This window comes from Eptatretus burgeri, chromosome 4, assembly GCF_056783735.1.
Source record: "Eptatretus burgeri isolate ZD-2024b chromosome 4, Ebu_testis_v1, whole genome shotgun sequence".
Taxonomy (NCBI): Eukaryota; Metazoa; Chordata; class Myxini; order Myxiniformes; family Myxinidae; genus Eptatretus; species Eptatretus burgeri.
This window is the reverse complement of record NC_140964.1, coordinates 43,468,918-43,496,157: the sequence shown is the minus strand read 5'-3', so window position 1 is coordinate 43,496,157 and position 27,240 is coordinate 43,468,918. Positions and strand designations below refer to the sequence as shown.

Sequence of the window (27,240 nt, the reverse complement as noted above, 5' to 3'; positions counted from 1 at the left end):
TGTGTGTGTGTGTGTGTGTGTGTGTGTGTGTGTGGGGGTGCGTGTGCTCTCTCTCTCTCTCTCTCTCTCTCTCTCTCTCTCTCTCTCTCTCTCTCTCTCTCTCTCTCTCTCTCTCTCTCTCTCTCTCTCTCTCTCTCTCTCTCTCTCTCTCTCTCTCTTTTGGAAGAACCTTGGTGGGCATGTTGGGTATGTGACAAGGACGAAGTGATTTGTTTTTGGTGAAGATCCAAATCTAGATCCGGACATGAGAATTTTTTAATTGTAAAAGCGATTCTTCACCATTGAGAGATGGGGCTAAAAACGATATATAGCATATCATCTCAAAAATTTATTGGGCCTCATATGTTCTATTGGATCAGGCATTGCGTGGTGGAAGTATTCGCTGTAGCGAGTGCACTTCTAGAATATTGTAATTGTCTCCCTCTGTTATGTCTGTGTGTCTGTCTGTTTATTCATCTTTCGTGCTAGCTCCTAAATGGTTGGCCAGAAATGCATCAAACTTGGTAGTTATGATCACCACATGCTCAAGAAGGTGCAAGAGCAGAGTCATTTTTAGGTCTGCCCTGTGGGGTGGGGTCAAATGGTGAAATCACGATAAATTAAATTGTGGGCACATTTTTAAACATTAATAAATGAAACTGTTTTGAAATTGACATTGGGAGACGCATGAAATATGTAACGATATTTTGGATTTGACCCCTGGTTCATGTCCCACAGGGTGGGGACTTAAAGTCACAGGGGTCAAAACAGGGGAAAAAATTTTTTCACTCAAAATTTGATATTGGGTCATTCCTGGTAGAACTTTTCGCCATCATTTACCTTGCTTTCGGTGGGAAGCATGGTGATTTACGATACAACTACATCGACTTTGCTCTAGCTTGTAGTGTGAGGCAGTTGCCTTAAAATAAGGTGCCTTCTCTTCCTGGAAGGCAAATCCACTAAAAGCAATCTCGAATCATTCCACAAAAATGACAACAATTGTGTCTCCACTCTCAGGAAACCAGAAATCATCTGGCCAACTTCACGATTTAACTTTCCAACCTCTCTCCACCCTCTAAAATCTGGTGGCACCTTGTTGAGTCTGTCTCTGCGGTTCTAGTACTCACTAGCCCCTTTCTTTCTTCACTTAAAATGGATGGATGTTCGGGTTAGGGTTCTTATCGGGATGGTTATGAGACATGTCTTGGTCCCTGTTGGTTATGAGACTGTGAACCAGAATAGCTATAAGTTCCTTGACTTTACAAGAAGTCATGGACTTAAGGTGGCTGGTTCATGGTTTCAGTGCCCACAGGATCATCGCTGGACTTGGTATTCCAACGCAGGTGGTGTGGCAAAGGAGATTGACCATGTGCTCTTGGCTGGATGTTGGCAGCTCAAGGATGAGAGGGTAGCTGAGGAGTTTGCAAACAGGCTGAGTGGAGATTTGGGGGGTCTGGGTGCTTTGGGGAATCCTGAAGAGTTGTGGATTGTCTTCAAGACCACCGTCCTTGATGTTGCCGGTGGATGTCTTGGAACGCACCGTATGGCATAGAAGAATTTTGTCTCTCAAGGGACACTGGATACCATTGACCAGAGTCGCAGGGCCAGGTTGAATGGCAGAGCTGAGCTGTTCAGGGAGCTGAGGCATAAAATTGTACCTGCACTCAGTGTGGACAAGGAGACCTATGTGAGGAGGTAGAGCATCACCTGTGGTCAAGTGATTCCCGTTCTGCTTACAGGCGAATTCATGCATTGCATTCCTCCAAGCGCATCCCTCGGTGTACTGCTGTAAGAGCAGAGGGTTGTAGGCTCTTGACAGAGGAGTCCGAAGTGAAGGCTCGCTGAGAAGGAAGGGGACTGGCTGTGACACCATAAGTGCATTTGCAGGTCAAGGAAAGCTGAAAGCTTTGAAAATCCTCCTTCATGAACAAAAGTTCATAGATGCTTTTGCAACACTTGGAACCAGCTTGAACGTTACAAATGAGTTGTTGTTCTGCATCATCGAAGAGTTTGTCTGTCAACTTTACTTTCGCAATCATTTACACTCTACTGTGTAAATCAACTTTACAAACGAAAATCATTAAAATTAATGAACTTAGGTATCAAATGTTCCGCAGTAGAAGAGGGGAGATCGAATCCGCACAGCTTCCACCATGTGAAGACACACTCACACAGCACACACGTCGAGCAAACTACCAGGCGGCCATCTGGCGACGGAGTTTAGTAAATTCTCCTGATACTCCTAACCCCAACCAAGGGCATGGATGGACGACAAGTGAAGATGGCAGCCTCGCGATCAAGTGGATGACAGGATCCACGGGTCCCAAAGTTGTTCTCAGTTTGCTGTCATGCAAATGTGCTCGGTCTTGTCGGCCAAGTGACTGCACATGCATCGTTCATGGTCTGAAGTGCACAGCTGCCTGCAAGTTGCATACATGTTCTAACATGACTAGTGATGATGATGAGCCAGAGCACAACCAGCAGGACTCTTCAGACAGTGACGACGAGTGAGAGGACTGAAATAACAGGTATATATCTGTAGAAAATTCCAATATCATTGGAGGAAAAGATAAATTCTGACCTAGTTTCTCATTTATATTGGAATCTAGCAGACCGATTTTTACACAAATTGTACTGGCATGTGTGAAATAACATTTTTAACATATCTTGTTGAGGATTGTATATGCCTCAGATCGATCCTTGCTAAGTTGTAGTCAAATTTCCGAAATATGCTTAAAAGTGGTAGCCATTTTCCAAAATGGCCGCCAAAAACGTGTTTGGCTACTCTTTCCAGATGTCCATCACATTTTTAGCTCGCCTGTTCGAAGAACAGAGAGCTATAGCGATACCCCGGCGTGAGCATGAGTGTGAGCGTGAGTGTGAAAATGTTAAAGTTTTTGGTGCAAGTTATTTTTTAGAAGCTTGCCATTCATTTAATATGTGTACTCGGATGCTGATATTTGGCAGGGAGGTTCCTTTGCGGTATATTATTGGTGTGGTGAAGTTGAAATTAAAAACATAATTTCAAATGTTTTAAATTTTTGACCTGTTTTGAACTTAACTTTTTTGTAGCACATCAACGTTAAAGTTTTTGGTGCAAGTTATTTTTTAGAAGCTTGCCATTTATTTAATATGTGTACTAGGATGCTGATATTTGGCATGGAGGTTCCTTTGGGGTATACTATTGGTGTCGTGAAGTTGAAATTAACAAATGATTATAAATTTTTATTTTTTAATTTCAACCTAAGATGGTGTCAAAGTCACCCAATGCTCGCTTGTTTATACTCGATGCTTGCCATTCATTTAATATGTGTACTAGTTTACTGATTACAACATACAAATACATATATTGCTGTAAAATTATTTGGATCAGACTTCACTGCAATGCTTTATAAAAAAATATTATTGGACTAGTCTTTTAAAAACGATAAATGTATAAACAGGCGAGCATTGGGTGGCTTTGACACCAACTCTCTGGTTAAATTTACTCTCGATATCATACTAACTGAAAAATATAGTGGCTTTTCGTCCCCCCTTCTGGTAGTCAACTCCAAAATTTCAATGCCTGGCTCATGGACTATTACTGAAATGAAGGGGGATGCTTTGAGCCCACCCTGGGAAGACTCAATTCCACACTCTGAAATCCCCCAAATGTAGATATCAATCAACGACACACACACACACACACACACACACACACACACACACACACACACACACACACACACACACACACACACACACACACACTTATTAGTATAGATGTAACACACCAAAGTACACAAAAGCAGTCCTGACGAGGGCTCTGATTGGTCTTTTTTCTTGTTTTGTTTGTTAAATCTGTAATGTACTCAATAGAGAATGTAATGTCCTGATGTATTCTTCCACGAGCCTCGACTATATGTATACTGTTCGGTCCCAAAAACAAAACAAAACGTGGTGTCGATGTAATGTGGGCTTGATGGGTCAAAATGGCCTTCTCCTGCATCCGAGTTCCTTTCTTTTATTCCTTGTTTAAAGCAATATAATAGCAGCAAAGTTCTGGACAGTGAAATGAAATACCTCCAGATCGGCCATTGCTCTGTCGTTCTGCTAAAGGAGTAGCTGAGTTAAGGAAATGTATTGTTTGGTTTGAGCGGATATATTTATCGAATTCGATGTGGGACTGACTGACTGACATTGAACTGATTGGTTGTTCAAGGTTCGTACCTGTTTAACCTTCATGGTGTTCGATCATGATTCTAAACCACATTCGTTGTGTTGTTGCATTGGAAAAGAAATCGTTGCTTTTTGTGTCATATCTGTATATTTGACCCCTTCGGTTGGGACATATTCCTGGATGGATATCTTATCTATCATGGGGAGATCCAGGTGATACATCGGTCTTTGAGTAAGTCAACTAGGAGTCCAGGATTTATATGGTTAATATACCGTAATATTGTTACGAATCTGGAAGCCATTTGCACACAGACAGTCAGCAGCCCCCACAGTTCAGTTATTTCGACAAGTATGTGTTTATAGTTAGAATCCATCCCCTGTGTCTAAAGGGAATTTCATGTGTGTGCTGCGGGTTTATTTTTCTAGTTAGGTTTTTACACCTACAAACAACAACAACAACAGCGTCAATCGCCTCGCTCCACTGTCGCCATTAAGCAAGTGGCCTTTGGTGAGGAGGGAGTCGGAGCTACAATCGCCTCAGCTCCGACTCCGCCCCAGAAAGGTGGGAGTTGCCCCGCCTACCATGGGCCTGTCCAATGAGGGACGGCCAGCGAATCGCGGGATGCAACCGTCCAATCAGGAGGCGAGTGGCGAGGAAAGAAATCCCTCCCACCTCAAGAGAGGCTGAGTGATTGGCACGTTCTGTCTGGCGGTCTGGGTCTGTCTCGCATCGTGTCGCTGGATCAGGGGAAGTTTTTTTTTCGGGCTTGATCGATGGTCGCCTCGTCCGCCTTCGTGCTGGCTGGCGTCTCTCGCTTGTTCCCCCGTCCCTGGTGCTTGGTGCTGCGTTGTGGCGGTGGGTTCGAGTCCCGCCACCGGACAAGCTCGACCAGACCGCACGAGGCGGACAGGTGCAAGAGTAGGCTCTCCCCCTCAGCTCACCTTCCCTCCGAGCTGAAAGGCCAAAATAAAGACCCAACGGGGTCCATTTCTTGTGTTTGCGTGTGTGTGTCGCCGTCGTTCTGTAAATTGCATTTCTTATAGTCGTGATAATTCTGCTCTCTGTGCTCCCCTGATAAATAAACCCCCAATTGTTCAATGTACCAGCTCGTTGTCTGTCGTTTCTACCATTGACCCAGCACGGTGCCTATTGGGAATTAGGGAGGCCGTGTGCCGTAAGTTGTCGTTTGGACCGACGGACTTTGGTAATTCCGCTTGGTTACATCGGACCGAGGTCGCTAGCGTGACCCGGGTCGACACAGTCCGCTGAGCGTGTGACTTCCCTGGTAATTTGACGACGTGGGTACTTAGGTATATTGAAATTGGGCAATTAACCCTATCCCACGCCATCAGAGAATTGGCGACCACGGTCCGCTAAGGGACCCGTGACCTTTCGGACTTATCCGTGAATCACGACCTAAATTCCGGGGTGTTCGGTGGAGACGACCCTACCGCTCCCCCTGGTGGTCGTTTATCGCCGCCGAACCCCGGCCCACAACAACATGTGACCCTCATAATGCATTTAGTGTAATACACCACATGTAACCTCCATATAGCGGGGAATTCATCGTGTCCCAGACTTACAAATTAGCTGGTGTTGTCGGTGAGAAGTTGTGTTTGCTGAACTTTTCCACGGCCCACAAAACAGAGATTTCTTATCGGTGGAATCACTGCTGCGTCAACTAATTTTGGGCGGTGTATCGGTTTTCCAACAGGATTTATTCGACAGCGCAACTCAAAATACGAGAAGAGATAATTACTTATCCTTGAACATTTAATATTAATGTCTTGATTTCGGATGGACAATATTATGCTTTCGAACGACCGAATACGAAACCGTGTCCATGAACGTTCTGAAGAAGTTTGAAGGAAAATTAATATCGGGGTGAGGTTCTTCTTCTTCTAAAACCCGTGGTACTGTTACAGCGTCGGCTAATCACTGTATCGTCGTGGTCGCGCGGAATTTCTGAGGAGAATCGTATGTTCGACGGTTCGTTCGTTTTAGGTTTTCGTTTGTATATTTAATACTTACTATTGACTCAGGAAGCACATTGGACAACGTTGATTTGTAGTTGATTTTTAAAACGTTTGCTCTTCATGGCCAATGAAGACGAGGAAAATATTTCGAATGAGTATATACTATGTTGATGTAATGGCTGCGATGAGAGGAATCCTTCATTGTGACGTTTTTAATGTTCCTTTTTTTTTTTCTTTAATGGAGTCGTCACCACACTTATTGGAACGATGGTTGACCCAATTCTTCTTGAAGCTTCACAAACACCCACATCTCACCGATAATATGGAATACGCAAAGCCTAGAAGCGAACGTAGAATTCTTCTTACATTCACTTCTGACTTTACCTATAACTTGTTCACAACTGTATACGCAATTTCCGGTTACTTCGGCCTGGATTCAGGATCAGCGATCAAATAACGTAAATCACGATTAAAAATTATTTTTTGATGATGCGAAAGATATCTTTATTAAAATCAGTGGAGGAAATATACACCATGTCTGATATTATTTGGGTCTTTCATGTCTCTGACGATGCCTTTATCTCCCGGCATGCATCATTCCCCATGACAAAAACCGGAAACAAAAAAAAACAGTTTGTGTCAAAGCCACCCAATGCTCGCTCGCCTGTTTATACATTTATCGTTTTTAAAACACGTCTTATCATTAATCTTTTTTTATAATTCTCTAACAATTTTTTGGGGGGGTGGGGGGGGCTTGGAAAACACTTAAAAACATGTAGAAATGCAAAAAAAATATTTTTTTCTCTTAATTTTTTTTTGGGGGGGGGGAAGTTGGAATTTTTTGGGGGGGAAGTGGTTGGAAATCACTTAAAACAAGTAGGAATGCAAAAATTTTTTATTTTTCTTTAACAATTTTTTTGGGGGGGGACCAAGTCCAAAATCTAATGGCATGATCCTTGGACTATACCTAAACCCCACCAAGTTTCGTCGAAATCCTCCTAATCACTTAAAACATGTAGAAATGCAAAAAAAGAAATCGAAATTTTGTTGAAAAAGTTGCAAAAACATTTTTTTCTCAATTTTTTTTTTGGGGGGGGGGGAGTTAGAAATCACTTAAAACATGTAGAAATGCAAAAAAAAATGTTTTTTTCTCCAACAATTTTTGGGGGGGTTGGAAATCACTTAAAACATGTAGAAATGCAAAAAAAAAATTTTTTTTTTCTCTAAATTTTTTTGGGGAGGGGGTTGGAAATTACAACACATGTAGAAATGCAAAAAAAAATTCTCTAAATTTTTTTTTGGGGGGGGGGGTTGGAAATCACTGAAAACATGTCGAAATGCAAAAAAAAGAAATCGAAATTTTGTCGAAAAAAAAAGTTGCAAAAATTTTCTTTTTTGGGGGGGGGGGGGTGGAAATCACTTAAAACATGTAGAAATGCGAAAAAAATTCTCTAACAATTTTTTTTGGGGGGGGTACCAAGTCCAAAATCTAATGGCATGATCCTTGGACCATACCTAACCCCCCCCACCAAGTTTCGTCGAAATCCGTGGAGGAGTTTTTCCGTAATACAAAAAATTTAACATTTTCACGCTCACGCTGACGCTCACGCCGGGGGTATCGCTGTAGTTCTCTGTTCTTCGAACAGGCGAGCTAAAAACGGAAGCAAAAGGGTCATAGCCAACGGCACGGATTCACAATTGCCATGGTATTGTGTTGTTTTTGTTGTTTCCTATTCTCTCATGTGCACACATCAAGTAATATTCACAAGATAGAAATAAAACCCAATCGTGTTTATACACCACACAGCGTTTAAAAACAACCGGAAGCAAAAGGTCATATCCAATGACACGGATTCCAAATAGCTCGGGGTATTGTGTTGTTGTTGTTTCTTATTCTCTCACGTGCACGCGTTAAGTATGAAGCTCACTGCGTTCGTTATAATTGATTTACATATCTCGTTTGATCCCAACTGTGATCGAGCACGACAAATGTACCGACACACAATGGCCTTGTGATTGTGATTCTGCCATGTCATGCTGCCATGCCAAATCCAGGCAAGAATGGGAAAGGTTTGGCTTATGACTTGTGCTGGGGAGTACAACGAGCACAGAGAGGCATCCCTGATAGTTGCCCTTTGACACACTTAAAAATGTGCTCTAAGTAAGGCTTTAAACTTCTGCACCAAACTCTGAACGTTTTTCACATCCATTGTTGATGCATGGGCAGCGACTCCAATTTGCCCTTTGTCAAAAATGTGGTTGATCTCTCTGTAGTGTCTGATATTGATTCCACCTGGAAATATATTTCCACGAACCTACTCTGAACCGGTTTATCCATTCCAGTTGCACCTATCGTTATTTTAATAAACAAGTTACTGATGAATTGTAAGCAAATAAATAATTTTTAAAATTTATTTACATTTACATCTCGTGTGCCTTTTGAATTTCTATTTTTTCCTTGTCTTGGACAATTGTGAGTGGCTTATCAAATCCTGTTCACATAATGTATTTAATGCCCCCATGTGCATTTCGACCGAGGTGGGAATGATTGTGGTTTTGAAAAACACGTGGCAACATGACATGTGGAACCTTTATTTTTAGCTTACCCGGAATGTAGTTCTGGGGAGCTTATGGGATTTTGCGTTGTCCGTCCATCCGTCTGTCCACAAACACTTGCAACTTTTTCTCTAAAACTACACACACAATTTCAACGAAACGTCACCACAACCTTCACAACCCAGAATGTACCAAAGGTTGTTCACGACGTGAAAATATCGGGGTCTGAGGGGTTTTGCGGAGGAAGTTTACGGGAGTGTTTCTCCCCCTAAAAGAGGTATTTGCTTTCTTCTCAGAAACCACAAACACATTTCTGATGAAACTTGACCATAACCTTCATCACCAATGATGTACTAAAGTTTATTCACGCCATTAAAAAGAAATGTGAGTTTAAGGGGATCTACGGGGGTGGGTGAGTATTTCTCCCAAAATAGGTATTTGCGCTCTTCTCAGAAACTACACACAAAAATTCAATGAAGCTTGACCAACGCCTTCATCTCCTGTGATGTACCAAAGATTGTTCATGGCATTAGAAAAAGTGGGGTCGAGGGGGGTTTTATGGGTGGGTTGCCCCCAAAATAGGTATTTTCTCTTTTTTCAGAAACTACACACACAACTGGTTATGACATCTGAGATGACCACAACCTTCATCACCTGAATATGCACCAAGGATTGTTCACTGCATTCAAAAAAATATCCATAGGTATTTACTTTCTTTTCTGTGAAACATTTCATGGGTTATCCAAGTCTACCAGTGGTTCTCTGGTTTTCTTATCCAGCCACTAGCAGGTGAATGCCCAGTATTGCCTCTCTTTTTATTAGTGGGATTCTGTGTCTCCAACAGGTCATGACTGAAATGGAGACCTTCCCAGGGTGGCTACGGACACAGGGCCTGACGTCAGAAACTGCTCAAGCAGTCATCATGGAGCTGGGTATTGAGAACCGTCAGGTGCTCCAAGCCTGCACAGAGTCCGATGCATTGAGAGCTGAGCTCCTCTCATGTGCACAGCAAAAGTTTCCTTTTGCAATGTATGCAGAGTTCCACCAATTTATGGAGTCTTGTGTGAAACCAGGAGCTATCCAGTCTGCAAGCTCTTCTTCGGCACACATATTTTGCTTGATGCTTGAGCATGTAGGTGACAAGCTTTCTGGCTGTGCCCAGAAATTGCGCTTGTTGAAATCTTCACTCCTATATGCTGGAGTGACAAACGCTCAACTTCAAGAAACTGATATTGTGTCTGAGATCAGGATACATGATGTTTACAGCCTCCAGCCTAACGGTTCCAGGTTAAACCCCAACTCTGGTAAGTAATACAGCTTTTTCTTTCCAATATTTGCCTTCCACTATTTTTATTTAACTATTTTTCCCAATCAGTTTTTTTACATCTTGTGCAGTTGGTCATCCACAGTTTGAAATTCAATGTCGTAAAATATTTTGTGAAACATACCTCAGTGCCCCCATCCATGCATTGCTGTTATTACGTTTTCATTTCTTTCTCTTACTGAGTCTTGTAAAGGAGATTACTTATTTACCTTCACTGAAGCATATCAATGGATATTTTTTTTTGCTCAAAATAATAATGTTTTGTCATAAATTTTACTTGTTGGTTCTGTTGGTGGATAAAATGCACAACACATGGAAGTTGATTGATTCACAACTTTGAGTTTATCTTTTTATAACAGATTTTTTTTTATTGAGTTTACTTTTTCTGTAAAGTCAGTCGTGTTTTTGAATGTTCATGTGTACAACTTCTTAATTCTGTGCAGATGTTCACATTTGTCTTGATTTGGAATTGTTTGCAGGTGAAGATGATTTTCAAAAGGCAACTGATATAACTCCAAACACCAGGAAATCTGTTATTAAAGAGTTGGAAGTTGCAGCTACACAGGAGTCCAGCAATATTTCAGATCTTGACCCAGGTTAGTGCAACTTTCAAACAGATCACTGCATCACACCAAAATATGTGACTTTGTTCTCCTTTAGTGAAATGTATAATTTGAGTTAGAATTATAGTTGTGTGTCGAATGTGCAGTACATTTCCGATTTGTGACTCTGAGCATTAGTTGGTAGAGATTAAAGGAAAACCGACAAACCTGCTTTGTCTTTTGTGAAGAGTTGGTGAATTGTTGCTGAAACATTGAAATTCCTTTCTACTTCACTATAATTCATGGACCGGTTTGTGTCTGTGTGTTTGTCACGCTCCTCCTCACACGGTTCTGGGCCAATTGCATCCAGACTTGCTTCATAGGATCAGCATGACCCCAATTAAAGTGGAGTGTTTTTATCCCCCGCCGCGTGGCGGAAGGGGGATATTGTTGTCACCCAGGTCGTCTGGCTGTCTGTCCGTCCGTCCGTCCGGGCGTCAACATTTATAGCTGTGAGTGCGATAACTCATAAAGTGTTCGCCATATCGATTTGAAATTTGAGTCACACATGTATGTACCACCTGAAAAGGAAGAACCCTATTGATTTTGGGCGTGACCGGATCCAAGCTGGCCGACTGGGGTGGCCATCTTGAAAAAAAATGTTTTTTTGTAATAAATGGAAAAGCACTTATCTGATTTCAATTCTTTTTGGTTACTACGTTCCTCACCCCTGGGGAACTTTTTCGAGATGATGACCAAATGGTGTCTTGTTTCCAATTCACCTCCCTCATTATCTGGAATATGTATGACCTTTTTCATTCAATGGTGGGGGATTCCCCATCTCTGATGGTATATTTATCTTTTCCAGTGGTCTTAGGGGTACGGGGAGGTGGGGGGGGGGGTCACTAATGATCTGTGTATACACATATGAAGACCACAAGGGGAAAACCGGTGATGTCACTTTTTATAAATTTCAGGGTTATTGCACCTGCCAATAGTTGGCAACATAAGGTTTCCTCTCACAATATTACTTTAACAAATAACCAGGGGTGTCACATAATTTATATGGTATAAAGTTTAACCGTGCAATGAAAAAACAAGTGTTGTCAAAGCTGAACAAGTAGAAACCCAGAGTTGTCAGTACTTTACTCCTGGTTATCTCCCTTTCATTCATGTTAACTGTTCCACCATAATATTCAGAATTGAGAAACTAAAAAATGAAAGGTTGTAAAACTTTCACAGCATAAACTCTGAGCACTACAATAGCCTATTTGGTTCTATCATGGATCTATTATTTTTGATCATAGGTTTTGTGTTCTGCAAAGTATTAAAATTAAAGGTTTCACTCAGATAAGATTGGCTTTCTGCATCATTCATGTTAACTGTTCCATCATAATATTCAGAGTTGAGAAACTAAGTTATAAAAGGTTGTAAAACTTTCACAGCATAAACTCTGAGCACTACAATGGCCTATTTGGTTATATCATGGGCTCTGTAGTTGGTGCATATCGTGGTTCAAGCCTGGTCAAACCTTTATTGTGACTTTTATGGGACCCACGCCATGGCTTAATGGTTAGGGCGTCTGAGTATCCATCCTCATTTGATGTACCCACCGCCCAATCAACCCGTTTAGGTTTATGAGGGAGTCACATGAGGTGACCGGCTATCGCGGGGGTGGTTTGTTCTTGGTTTCCTCCCGGTTTTCCATCATATTAAGTAGTACGGAGTAAGAAATGGAGAATCCGTCGTCATATAAGCGAAATACCCTTGAGTATGGCGTTGAACACCAATCAAACAAAAAAACAATGACCGTTTAATGTTGAAAAAAATAATCTGTGATCACCAAAGTCATGTAATGTATGCTAATAACCAACAAGCATGAATTTGCTACACATCCTGGGTTAAAATTGTATGGCAATTATTAAACAAGTGAATAACCAGTGATGCTAGTTTGCAACATTGATTCGTTCTTTGCTCTTAAGTTAAATAACACAGAAGCTTGGCAAATGCTACATGCTTAATTTGATAGGCCAATGATCACTCTTCCTTTTACTGGAAAAGAAATCGATATGACAGTTATTAAACAGTCCACCAAAGTCTTGAAACTTTGTTTTTAAGTTTCTTCAAAATTGACTTTTCCTGACATCTCTGGTTTTCCCCTTGTGGTCTTCATATGTAAATGTGTATCATGCAGTGCCGCTCCAGGTGGGAGAGTGTATAATAACTCCCACCCTTTGCAGTAGGTACAGTGTTCATGTACCCATGTTTTCCAGTGCAGTAAGGTATTTTGAATTACGCAGTGAGAGGTATGTCGAATAAGGATAATATCACAACCTCCTATAAAAATCTTAAAGTATTCCAAATATTTTCCTGGATCCTCTATTTTCCTTCCTTTGGAACAAACCCCCACACACACTCTTCAATCCCACACACACTCTTCAATCCCACACTTCCTTCCAGGTCTTCAAAACAGCTGTTCACCACCATATCTTATCTTCCCCCATCCAAAACCACGATCTTTTATATGCCCGTTAATCTGCCCCAAACCCACCTTTTAAATTTCCTGCTTCCTTCCTGAAAGTCCCTGTCTCCATATTGTTTACCCTGTGTACCCCACCCCTTTCCACAGATATTCTAATGTCTCTGTTGCCCAGTGTTTTATGCTTCCCTCTCCTAACCCCTCTTGTCTCCTCTCCCCTTGTTGTATGTTCTGTATGTTAGCTCTTATATGAGCCTCAACATTATACAAAAAAAAATCCCTGCCGAAGTTGTCTTCAGCATCAGTCCTGTCCACATAGCCAGTTGATGAAATACACGGGCCAAACTAAGTGTTTGTACACCTTATCCCGCACGCTTTTTGACAAAAAACCCACAGATATTGTAATCTGTTCTGTCTGTCTTGTCTCTCTGTGTCTGTGTCCATCCGTCTATCAGTCTGTCTAGTCTGTCATGCTATCTCCTAAATGACTGGGCAGAATTTCACCAAATCTGGTAGTTATAATCCCCACATCGCAAGAAGGTTCTGGAGCAATGTCATTCTTGTCTGTTCGTCTCGGTGAAGTATTTGGCAGCATCGATACGAGACCAAAAAATCTTAACGAGGAACTTTGGCAGGAGGAGGCCATTTGGCCAATCATGCCTGTGCTGCACCACTACCACCACATTAAATATATCCGTTAGGCTCTCAACTCGGTTTCACTTGGGGAAGGAGTTGGGATGAGAATAGTGTGGCAGGCATAGGGATTGGGGAGTTATAAATGTAAATATAATCAATATTTTAAAACTCATTTGTTTATGACGACTTCCAACTTTCCCTTGCACACATGGGGTGGTGTATGTATACTGACCCCTGGAAACTTAAAGGGGTACAGTGAATGCTCTAGTTTACACTGGAGCAAGGGTAATTCAGAGAAGTAGTGAATGTTCTGGTTTTGCTCCATGACGCATGACACCCCCCTCCTGCCCCCCCTTATAAAACACTTGCATTAATAGTCCTGCGAAGGTCAGTGGTATTCAGAGTGAACAAATACAACCCATCGCTTTGCTGATGGAGATATTATGTAGGAGGAGAGAATGGAGAGGAGAGGAACTCCGTCCTCTCCTCTCCCTCTGTACACGCACGTACGCACACACACACACACACACACACACACACACACACACACACACACACACACACACACACACACACACACACACACACACACACACACACACCTGTGGCGGGAGCATTTTATGCCCACGCTATCTTTCTGGCAAAGGCCTGCCTGTATGCATGCATGTTCATGCATGTATGTTCATACATGCAGCGACCTTTGCACCCCACTGTTTGGCTCACTCCGAATCTGATTTTTACATGCTGGTCACCTCAGCAGATGGGCGGGGTGGGGGAGTGGGGTTGGAAGAGAGATCGAGAGTTTGAGAGAGAGTGAGGGAAAAGGAAATTGGGGGGCGGTAGGGAGAGAGGGGAGGGGTCGGAGAGAGGAGGTAGGGTTGGGAGGGAGAGGGGTGAGGGATTCTGGCAGATGTGATGCCCAGTTTATCGTCCATCCGAGAGACGGCACACACATTGATGAATCATCCTGTTTGTGAAACACCGGGATGACAGTTTATAGCTGGGTCGGGATTCAAATCCAGGCTACACAGAGTGAGCATGTGTACCTCTCAGCTTTCCCGCCATGGTGTGGCGATTCATTATGTCATAACTGAAAACGATTTTTTCTCATTGTGATCATTTCATTTATTTTGCCTTCATACCTCCGGGACAGAACCGCGGTATTGCCATTGAAACTTGAAGAACACGTGCCAAGTTGTTTCACTAAGCAGTCCATGGAATGGTTGAAGGAACTTTTAAAGCGAAATGTTTAATTTTTATCCCCCGCCGCGTGGCGGAAGGGGGATATTGTTGTCACCCAGGTCGTCCGGCTGTCCGTCCGTCCGGGCGTCAACATTTATAGCTGTGAGTGCGATAACTCATAAACTGTTTGCCATATCGATTTGAAATTTGAGTCACACATGTACCACCTGAAAAGGAAGAACCCTATTGATTTTGGGCGTGGCCGGATCCAAGATGGCCGACTGGGGTGGCCATCTTGAAAAAAATGTTTTTGTAATAAATGGAAAACCGCTTATTTGATTTCAATTATTTTTGGTTACTACGTTCCTCACCCCTGGGGAACTTTTTTGAGATGACCAAATGGTGTCTTGTTTCCAATTCACCTCCCTCATTATCTGGAATATGTATGACCTTTTCATTCAATGGCGGGGGATTCCCCATCTCTGATGGTATATTTTTATCTGTATTTATCTATGCTGAAGTGACAAGTCGTATGATGGAAGAACAAAAAGGGGAAAAGTTGTAGAAATGAAAATTTCACATTTTCAGGAAGCCAGTCACCGCCTGTTGCAATGCAGAACAAAACGTAGCCAACGCATGCGAGTGACCCTGAACATTGTTCAAGTCAATCGACATACATTATTCAGTGACAGTGCAAATATTATAGAGCGCTCACCAAGTGGCTTAAGCACTCCAACAAAACGGTTGATAAGAAACGGTTCACTTGGCACATGATTAGCAATCACTGAACACCTCTCGGAGACGCTAACTCTCCTCTTCTTTACTCTCAAGCTATGGTCCCTGGTCCTGTTCCTGTCTACTCTGCTAAATAATTCATCTACACTTATTTTATTGATACCTTTCATTATCTTAAACATCTCTATCATATCTCCTCAGAACCACCTCCTTTCTCGTGTATAAAGCCCTGTCTCCTTCAGCCGCTCCTCATAGCTGAGTCGAGCTAGGCCCGGAATCAATCGAGTAGCCCTGTGCTGATCCCTCTCTATGGCATCTATGTCCTTCTGGAACTGTGGTGACCAAAACTGCACACCATATTCTAGATGTGGCCTCACTAAATTCCTGTACAATGTTAACACCACCTCTTGATTTATAATTGATCTCCCTCCGAATACAGCCTAAAACCCTATTTGCTCTACCTAGCGCTGCCTGGCACTGTGCTGCCTGCTTACATCCCATATCTATTACCACCCCCAAATCCTTCTCCTGTGCGACATGCTCCAAAATTACCCCTTACATCCTGTAATCTCTATTTTCATTGTTCTAATGAAGTTTCACATAATGCTGAAGTTTCACGATCGATGAAGTGGTTCACTAGAATTATTTTTTTTAAACATTTTCGTTCAATCCAATATGGCTGCCAGATCATGTGACCAATGTCATTTGTGGGAACATTTTGTTCCTCAAGGATAGGTGGTCATAGCTGTAAAGTTTCGCTGTGATCTGTTCAGCCGTTTCAGAGATTTTTGAATTTTTAAATTTTTTTTTTTTTTAATTTGAAATATTTCTGCTGAACCACATGACCGATAACATCAAAAAAAAATTTCTGCCGACGAATTTATCCAAAGATGACCCTCAAAAATTTTCTTACTGATTGGCTGTAGCGTTCTCTGTATGCAATTAAGACCTCATAATGAAGGCATCGATGACATCAAACTTATTCCCCATGAGAAGTACTTGCCATGTGTCAAGTTTCATATTTTTTTTTTCCCACGGTGCAGTTTCAGAGATGCAAAGGTCCAAAGTTTTTCCTTTTTTTTTTCAACATGGCTGCCACACCACATGACCCATGACATCATAATTATCATTAAAACATTCTACATGAGGCGTCGCTCCTCTGGTGAAAATTTTGTCACTTCACCAAGTGGTTAAAAAGAAAAACCGTACTCAAGTTCTGTGCGAACAAACAGACAAACGGGCCCAAATGCAACACCCTCTCCTTTGGTGAGCGTTATAACGCAAATAATGATAACATTCATTGTAACAAAACATATATTAATAAATAGTTGTATAATTTGGAGATAAAGCACATCTGCGCTCCGTGAAAGGCAAGCTAAGGCAGATATGCTACAAGGCTGGGAAGACCAATGAAGCGTTGGTCCATTAGACCAAAGAGTCCTCTAGTTATAAAAATCATGCCAAAGAAGTAAATGTTGCTGCAAATTAATCCAAGCCTCTGGGAAAACTAATTTTTAAAAATTACATTAAAAAAAAAGTTGAACCCAGTTTACTTGGGCAGTGTATAAGACAACAGACCGCTCCTTGATCGCTCCCAACTTTTTTATATTTGCTGTTATCTTCGCTGTTAGAAAATCGAGAAAATAAGAAATATGCCGCGATATCTTTGTTGTCAAAAAATATGATGATTTTGGAATTTCGCCATACTTTACTACAAGATCATAATGCTAAAGTTTCACGTTGATCGATGAAGCGGTTTCAGAGAAGCGGCTGGTTGGTGAAGATCCGAGCTGTTTGGGTTTTTAAGTGATTCTTCACCATTTTAGAGTTGCGGCTTCTAACGATATACTGTGTGGCATGAAAATTCAAAAAGTTGGGGATGAGTTATGACAAAAATAGGTGGATGAGTTGGTTCTGGTCAATGACCAGAACAAGCCGATTTGATTTTGGTTCACGTCCGGGTCCAGATCCGTCCTATCAGTGGAAAACAAAACGAAAACTGTTCAGCCTGGCAAGGGATCGTTTACACTCCACCAAGTGCCATTCTAGTTTTTGTTATAATTGGTCCTGATCTGCTCTAGAGTTCCACCCCCCCCCCCCCCCAAGTCGTCTGAGGCTCATGTGAGAGTTGGAACACAAAAATTTACACACATTAAGATGAATACACTGGAAGTGATTTCATGCAAAGACAGCTACTGAGCTTGGGGGGAAGTGCCATCACTTCCTGGGGCCACTCTGGCTTCCAGTGATGCTTTCTTTTCATCACGTCACTTTTCTTTCCACATTCAGCTTTGTAATTAAGGAGGAATTTCCTCTTCCCCATGGATGCCAACCAATGAGGTTTGTTCAGATTGTCCTTTTCCTTGAATATTGTCCTCAGAGTGGAGTAGGTGAGCTGCACACACATATACACACAAAGGAGGACTTCTGGTTTGAGGATCGGTGTATGTGGACGGCTGGGTGGCGAGCTCTCCTGCCAGTTCTTCTGAAGCTAAGTTTCCTGGACCATTTACATAGTTTTGCTGCTTCATTTCAGTTTCTGTTTTGTTATTCATGTCTTTCGTCAACTTTTCTATCCCAAATCGTGTCCTGTTGTGTTGAATCGTTTGGTTTGTCTCTCGATCTCAGTCAGGCCGACCTGTGATAGCCGGGTGTATGTGCCCTCCATCTTATGCCTCATTCTCGCTTCCTTGATGTAGTTGTTGCTTCTGGACTGTCAGCTTCGTTCTTTTTCCCTCTACCCTCAAAAAATTAAAGCAAAGTGTATGCACTCCTTCACCCCCCAGTGACCTATAATATTGTTGCGGTTCTCAGAACCGCATGCATCCAACAGACAGTGGTCCCAAGACAGTTATTCCATTATTATACGTGTAGATAGTCCCTTTCCTTTTGTGTAGCGGGACAACAAGGGAGTGCGTTGCGATGATCTAATAGCTTGGTTTGCTTAAATCATTTTCGTAATTTCTTCGTCCCCACTCTTCTTTTTGCCTGCTTATTCCTGAAGTAAATCAGCCACATGCGCCTTCGCTGTAAGGTGGGCCTCATGGAGGCCAGTGCGTGCGGTGCCGCTGTGAGGGAACTGCTGCACAGAAATCCTCGTTCCCGGGTGGGCCCTTGGCCCGGCGTGTGCAGCGAGTCATGTAGTGCGCTTGGCAGTGCGGGATTATCGACTCGGGCTTCCGATGGTCTGGGGAGGATTGCCTGTTGCATTGAAAAGGCGTGCGAATGGGTGCCTCTTGGGAGGGTGCACGGGTGGTGTTTTTCACGGCACGGCCGGCACGACGCCCACGCTGCACGACACGCGTAGGGAGGCCAATAAAGACTCTTCCACGCCATGTTGGGCGGGATACGAGTGTGCGGAGTAGAAGAGGCTTGTTCCTTTTCAACCTCAATGTCTGACACATATTGGTGTTCGCTCCGTGCACACACTAGTGGAGTCATGCGAGCGCTGGCCACGTGCGTAATGGCCGAACCGCAAGCGCTGTATGGAATGTGCCCGAAGGCAGACACATACGCCGCTCGCGAAAAATGCATGGATTTATCCATAACTATGTACCTTCGGCCCTCGCTGGCAGCAGCGGATTCCCCAGGGATGGTGAACGTCTTCTCGTCTCTACGGCCAGCGAAGCTGCGATCGAGCAGAGGAATGTACAGTGTAGGGCCACCTTGGCGAGCGGGCGCGTTGATCGGCACTGGTCGCACACCCGGGTGGGCATGCGGGACCCTCGGCCGGTTGCCAGGGCACGGCCCGGGGTTTTTGCAGGACGATTCGCGTGCCAATTTCGGTGTGGGCGATTCATGTCATGTCGTGGGGTCGGAGCGGAATATTGTCACTGTCTGGGATGGCCTTGCCGGAAACTAAGTGAGGCGGTTTCCGGCTCAAGTTGGTGGGCCATGTGAGGGGTCGGGGCCAATCGGAGCGCCCGATTCAGGTGATGACATCACCGATTCAGGTGATGTCATTTCGATTCGGGGTGCCCCCTCCCCCGCTCTGCAAGTCCTGTCAAGGTCAGGGCAGTCCCTCCGCCTTTTCTCTTTCTCTTTCTCTGCCTCTCTCCCGCTCTCGCCTTCATCGACACCACCACAACGCGCCTCCTGCTGTCTGGACTCCACCTCCTCATCTTCGCCCACACAACGTCAACCCCACCCGCCTACCTTGTCCCGCCTGCCACTCCATCCTCGCACTCTGGACTCCGTCCCTTCTCCACTCAAGCTCTTCCTTCACGAACAAGGTCTCCACACGTGTGGCTGAAGCCAGAGACGACGCACCCACTGTCAGGTACCGCACCACAGGGCACCCCCCCCACTCCCCCCCCCAAAACGTATTGGTGGCGCGTTGTGCTATTAAGGCTGAAGTCACATTTGCCACGGCGGCCGTGGGGTCTACAAAATGTACGACCACTAGCAATTATATGGCGGCCGCAGTATTTCCACGGTCACACAATGTAGCAGTCACATATGTTTTTATTTTTCGGGTAGCCGCACGGCGTATTTATAAATTGTGGAGACCGAAAACGTGGGGGTGCCATACGTTCTATGATTTGATGTCACACGGTGTGACCTTAGGGCGCTCCTGCAGCGGCCATAGAATTTTCAAGGCAGACGCAAGGTGCCCGCAAGGTGCCCGCAAGGCGACCGCACGGGGACCGCAGGGGGGCCCTAAGGCGAACGTGTGGCCAGAGGGACGGTAACGAGTGGGTTTTTATTTTATTTTATTTTTATTTTTTTTAACCAGTTCTTTTGTTTCGGCTTGTCGAATTGCTACGGCGAACGTAGAAATGAAAAAAGTTATAACTCCGCGCTATAATTCCACGGCGACCCCTACGGCCTGTAAAATATAGCCAAATGGCGTAGGGCCACCCTGAGGCCACCGCAGAAACTCTGTGGTCGCCGCACGTTTCTGTCAATTCAGAGGGCGTACGGCCACCGTATCCTCGCCGTAGAGCAAATGTGACTTGGGCCTAAGCACAAAGGTACCAAGATCAGAGCCTTAACTCCTTTCCCTTCCTGGTTAAAAACTTTCTCTTCATCGGGTTGTGTGTGTGTGTGTGTGTGTGTGTGTGTGTGTGTGTGTGTGTGTGTGTGTGTGTGTGTGTGTGTGTGTGTGTGTGTGTGTGTGTGTGTGTGTGTGTGTGTGTGTGTGTGTGTGTGTGTGTGTGTGTCCTGGCACCTGTCTGCTTTAGTAAGACTGCAGAAGATCATTATCCTTATTATTTTTTATTATTTATGCGTTAAGTCTGCTTTGTGTCCGCTTTTGTAAGTTGCCTGTTCATTTGCTGCACCACACCTCTCTCCCCTATCTCTGCAAAACACACCCTAATACATCCTGATCATACCACATACCTTTTCTCACCCACTGTTAATAAATCATTATTAGGAATGTTCCCAGTTCGTCTTTGTGGTTTCTTTCATTGATCCAGCATGGTCCGAATCCTAGTTTCGCCAGGACTTTATTCCCAACAATCCGTTCCTTTAAGCCGGTACGTCCATGGCAGTGTCGCTTGGCTGCATCCGATCCGGTAAAGTGATCCGGTCCGGTAGAGTGATCTGGTTCGGATAAGGCGTACCGACAGCGTGTTTTCTGCTAATTAAATCACGTGATTAATTGGGTAACCCGATTACCCCATAGACGGGAGGACCCGAGGTCATGCGGTTGAGTTATTGGCGTCCACGGTCGGTTAAGCGACCCACCGCGTCACGCAATTATCCGTGTGCGACGGCCTACAATTCCTGGGAGTCTGGTGGGAACCAAGATAGCTTCCCCCACCTCGTGGTCTTGTCACCCGACCCCCCCCCTCCCGGCCCGCAACAGTTTGGTGTCAGGAGTGGTACAGACCCATAAAAAATTTACGGGATTCGTACCCGCAACAATTTGGTATCTGGAACGGGATTTGAGCCAGGGGTGTGCTTAGCAACCCCCCCCCCCCCGAAATTAAGAGCAGGATTCAAATTTTATTTAATTCTCGGTGGAGACCAAGACGAGATGGTTCAGGTGGGTTTTGAGATTACAATGTTGGAGGACTCTGTGACTCATGACAACAGTTTTGAGGGAGATCATTCCCTGCAGCCATATCCAGAGGAAACGGGGGCAACCGTGTCTATAACATGCTTGAGGACCCCCTGCATCAAATTTCCCTCATGGAGGACCAAGCGATCCCTATCGGATCCACACCCGATCATGGCAGATCGGCTCCACCAAAGCCATTGGACACGGACCAGTTGATGGAGATAATGAAACAAATGATGGAGCGCATGGAACTGGGGTGAAACCAACAGAGTGATTTGCAAACACTGAAGGTGGGTCAGGAGGAAATGAAGGCGGAGCTGGCAGAGGTAAAGGGCGAAATGCAAAATATGGACCGGAATTTTACAAATGGCATCAGGACTGTACATGGAGAAATAACCGATCTGAGGGGGAGTGTGGAAGGTGTTTGGACCGCGATGACGATGGGTAAGGTCAAGGGGACGAGCAAAACGGCGGCGGTTGGGAGAGAAACATGTGAACTCAGTCAGGTAGAGACAAAGAACCAGGAATTGGGCACCGTAAAGGAGGAATTAAGAGGTGACAGACGCAGGGAGACAGAGAACGGGTAGGGGATGAATTATACAAAATATAAGAGGAGCAGACACAAATAGAAATGGTAAGGGGCATTGAGGTTGAGCTTGTGGAATGTTTAGAGTCCCAATGCGAGGGTCGGATTAACCTCCCACAGGAACAAGGGGAGACTATATGCTCCTTCGAGGCAGACCGTGACGAGGTGAGTCCGGTAAGGTTGTGCGAGGTGGAGCCGTTGCATGGTGCGAAAGAGCACATGCCGAGCTTTGGGTGCACGTGCTCACACGTACACGTGTGAGCACGTGTACGGGGCCCGACGTGCTGCGTGCTGCGAGTAGTGTTCACGGGACGCGCGGAGCAGGTCCCGACGACGTCACTGCCGGGCCCGTGTGCGTGGCAAACCTCGTGGAGTGGGCGTGTGCGAGTGACGTCAGCGGGGATCTCGCAGCACAAAAGTCAGGTGTGTAACGCAGGGTGGTTCACATGGGGGATAGGCCAAAAGCGAGCATTTAATGTAATTAACGGGGCGACATTACACTCATGTTTCGACCAAACGGAAGGGACGAATGTGCTGTCGACCACCGCCCTGGAGGCGTAAGGCTCTCCAGGACTGGCCAGTGTGTCCTTGGCAGTGTCGGTCAGCTGCATCCTATCCGGTAAAGTGATCTGGTTCGGACAAGGCTTACCGAGGGCGTGTTTCCCGGTAATTAAATCACGTGGTTATTTTTGGGTAACCAGATTAACTATATGGAGGATCTTAAGTCATGTGGTTGAGTTATTGGCGTCCACGGTCGGTTAAGTGACCCTCCACGCTTGCCTTACTTGCAGCTAAACACAGACAAGGGTACCCAACAGATCATTCGGTGGTGGGGGGGAGAAGAATCATCTCGCTCACCAGAGAGTAGTCGTCCGTGAAGTGAAAACATCCTGAAATGTGTGCGTGCGTGTCACGTCTGTCGCCAGCACCCAGCCTTGCCGTGCACCCTCATGTGAACAGCCTTGAACACCAGTCGACGTCTGGGAGGGCACCGAGATCATCTGTTGTGGGTTTAGACCCTGGTGCTGCGACACGGGCAGCTTCTCTCGCCACACGAAACTGGTGACGTCCAGTGACCCACACGGTCCGTCGGTGACTGACCCACGCCTCACACGTTGGTGACCGACCTGTTCCTCACTCGTCAGCACTGCTCACACCCACACGCGCACAACACACTCACTTGCTCAAGCACTGGGAAGGACGAATTGTCTCGTTGGCACTGGTCAGACACCCACACGCGCACCACACGCTCGCTTTCTTCTCCTCTTTTACGCACTTACACTCGCTTCTTGCTCGCTTCTCGCACTTACTTCTCTTGCTTACTTCTTGGCTCGCTTGCGCGCTTCTTGCTCGCTTCTCTCCTGCCTCCCTGGCTTTTTTGCCCCGCTTTCTTCTCCTCCTTTTCCTCTCTGGCTTTCTTTTTCGTTCTCTTACTTCTTCTCTCTCCCTGGCTTTTTTTGCCACAGAACGGACCTCCAATCGTTTTATATCTGTGAGCCGTCTCGGCCGGTGCAGTCCGCCCCAAGCTCATGACTACCCGTGCGCTCCAAAAAAGGCAGGCGTCGGAGCTCGCGAAAGAACGTTGCTGAGGAAAAATAAGGGTGGGCGTCAGAGCTCGCGAAAGAAATGCTGAGGAAAAAAATAAGGGTGGGCATCCGAGCTCGCAAAATCTCCCTCTATCGAGTGCAGCCTGTGGCTACTGGTTGCATCATTGGTTGGGACGTGGCTATGCCGCTGATGCGGTGTCCCCCTTATCAGTACACTGGTGCTCATTTTGCCGACCTCGGAAGGATGACAGGCTGAGTCAACCTCCTGGTGTATTTTAATTCAGTGGCCAACGGGGTTTGAACTCAGAACCTTAGGATCCCAAGCCGCCACCCTAACCACTAAGCCAACACCAGGCTGAGCTCGTGAAATAAATGTGTGTAAACGTGTCTGTCGTAAAGAAGAAAAAAAAAGCTTCCCGTAAGAGAGGGGATCTATTCTTTACCCTTCTCAACGCATCACATTTAAAATCCTGAATTCTGGGGCTAATCTGAACATGCATATAAGGAAATAACTGAGGACCTGGATGTGTGGATGCATTCATCAGACCGGATTTTGAAGTCCGTAACAATATTGTTGCGAATTCGTGCCCGCCGGCGTGCGAGCGGCCACGTAACTCGAATCGCGGCACGTCGCCCACCGGACGGACAATTCCGTTGTGACCCTCTCGGACGAACGCCGGGAACTAGTCACGGGTGGGCCTTTCGGCCTCACCACGATCGTGCCAATCGGCCCCCGCGTGGGATAGGGTTGCTCGCCAAATTCGACCTACCTAAGTACCCACACGGAGGGTAGACCGGGTGATCGCACCTCGCCGCAGGTCGACTTCGGACACGGGCCACTTTAAGCGACCCGTTCCGTACTATCGGGATAACCGAGCGGTGTTATCGTCAACCTCGACGGTTCCGATTAATTCTCGGTCGTATTTAGCCCACTACCAACCCTTTAGGTGAAGTAAGATGGAGATTCAATTAAAGAAAAGACGAAGCGAAACGGGAAAAACAGTTCAACATGAGGCACATTTATTCCGCGGCAAACGGAGAGCACACATATACAATTACAACAATTATGCACCAAAAGCAAATGTAAAAGAAACACAACAATTATGCACCAAAAGCAATTGCAACAAAAGAAACACAATGCAGATCTACTACCGACTACGCGAGCACACGGCAACACTTACACAGTTTTACTTTACAGATGGCGCCGACAACACATATACTCAAAAGCAAAAGAAAAAGGGGCCACCCTCTACGACAAGGGGGGCAGACAGGCCTGGGGCCGAGACCGCGTGGAGCCTACCCGTCTTGTGATGAGCCGCAAAATGGCGGCGGTGCCCCGACTCCGCGAGTTTCGTTGGCACTGCTTGGAATGGGGTGGGAACGGGGCCCCCTTTTCGCACTATCTCAGCGCGGGGGGAAACAGGGGGGGTTGTTGATGCTCTGGGGAAAGAGGATAGCTGGCTTGCTTGGGTCCCGCGACGAGCGACTCCACTGCGCCCTCGACCGCGTTCCCAGCTTCCCCTCTCTGCAGCTCCCCGACAGACTCCGAACCCCGACAGACCGACTCTCCTCCAGACCCGTCTTGACTGCTGCTGCCACACTTCGCCGCCGCCACACCTCTCCAACTCGAGCCCGAAACAGATACTCACTAAATTCGCCCCGCGCTCGGCGCTTTATAGTGCCACAGGAGAACCCATATGCAGATTTCCGGATCAGGATGGGCTCGGGGGTGGAGCCACGCTCGCCCATTGGACGGAGGAAAAGTGGGCGTGAACCTCCCCTGATCCTCGAATTTGCATATATCGATTCTACTCCGACGCGCCTGGAGGCGGGGCCAAATCGCCCCGCGCTTAATGATTGGACGGATCGGAAGTGGGCGTGAATCATTCCTGATCCGACTTCCCCTCGGAAAGGCCGCTCTTTGTACCCGCGGCTCAGCGCGCGCCATGTACGAGGCCAGGACAGCCTGACGCTCGGCATTCACAAGCGGTGCGGGAATGGCCGCAGAAGGAGAGGCGAAGGTGGTGGAGGGTTTATTGTGGCGGTGATGGCCATAGCGACACTTGGAATGGTGGTGATGCGATGGTTGCGAGAGCGAGTTGTGAAGGTAAAGGCCGTGGCTGTTGGCGTTGTTGTGAAGCGGCGTTGCGGTTGGTGGTTGTTGTGTGATGGCGGTTGAGACGTGGTTGGTTAAAAATAAAGATAGAACAGAAAAACGGCTATCTTAAAGGGTCGCAGCCCGAATGAATGACATTTATTCCCTCTAAACAACGGGTTTGGGGCTAACTACACATGTACTTACAGAGATATCTCACCTACGGGACATGAATGGTGGTTTGCGAATTTTCTCAACCACAACAATATATTACCAATGGGTAAAAAACAATAGTGAGGACGTCACTTCCTGTAGTTGGCAAGAGGGAAAGCTCGACTAGAACAAAACATGTATTTTTTGTGTGTTGTTCTGCGTATTTTGTTTTCGTATTTGTGTTAGGGGCTGTGGAACTGTTTATAAAGCTGTATTTGTGTTCATAACAGTTTTAGCAGGTATTTGTGCTAGTTTATTGAAAGAAGAAGGGGGAGGCCTTGTGTTGAGTCAGTTGGGCCTTGGGAGTATGGGGATTTAAAAGGGGTATAAATGGAGACCGGATGGGAAGGAAGAGGAGTTCGTAAACTGTGATGGTTGCTCAATGTGGGCCATTTCAACAATTGGGGAAGCAGAATATTGTTACTGTTGCAGGAAATGTGAGGAAATAGCCCACTTGAGGATAGTTATTATGAGGTTGAAGGAACGCATAGATAATTTGTTTGTAGATTAAAGTTGGTTACGGTTGTGGAGTGAGGTTGCTCAGGATATTGGAAGTGGTGATGGTGTGGTGGTGATGTGTAGCGGGGGCAGGCGGTGGTGGATGTGTAGTGGGGGAAGGCTGTGGTGGTGGTGCAGCGGGTGCAGGCGGTGGTGGAGGTTCAGCGGGAGTAGACAGTTGTGTATGTGCAGCAATATAAATTGGTAGACATGAGGTGTGGGAGACGATTAAATATATATATATATATATATATATATATATATATATATATATATATATATATATATATACAGTGGGGAGAACAAGTATTTGATACACTGCCGATTTTGCAGGTTTTCCCACTTACAAAGCACGTAGAGGTCTGTAATTTTTTTTATCATAGGTACACTTCAACTGTGAAAGACGGAGTCTAAAACAAAAATCCTGAAAATCACATTGTATGATTTTTAAATAATTAATTTGCATTTTATTGCATGAAATAAGTATTTGATCACCTACCAACCAGTAAGAATTCCAGCTCTCACAGACCTGTTAGTTTTGTCTTTAAGAAGCCCTCCCATTCTCCACTCATTACCTGTATTAACTGCACCTGTTTGAACTCGTTATCTGCATAAAAGACAGCTGTCCACATTCAATCAATCAGACTCCAACCTCTCCACAATGGGCAAGACCAGAGAGCTGTCTAAGGACATCAGGGACAAAATTGTAGACTTGCACAAGGCTGG

The 27,240-nt window shown here is 45.3% G+C and overlaps 1 protein-coding gene across 1 annotated transcript in view; it reads left to right on the top strand.

The window, feature by feature from the left end:
- The window catches only part of LOC147027920 (uncharacterized), a 75,826-nt gene that overhangs the window by 34,747 nt on the left and 13,839 nt on the right, over window positions 1-27,240 (top strand). The window contains exons 7-8 of the mRNA XM_085877740.1: window positions 9,515-9,974; window positions 10,474-10,590. Of these exons, the coding sequence (XP_085733866.1) occupies window positions 9,515-9,974; window positions 10,474-10,590 (577 nt within the window). The remainder of the gene's footprint in view (window positions 1-9,514; window positions 9,975-10,473; window positions 10,591-27,240) is intronic.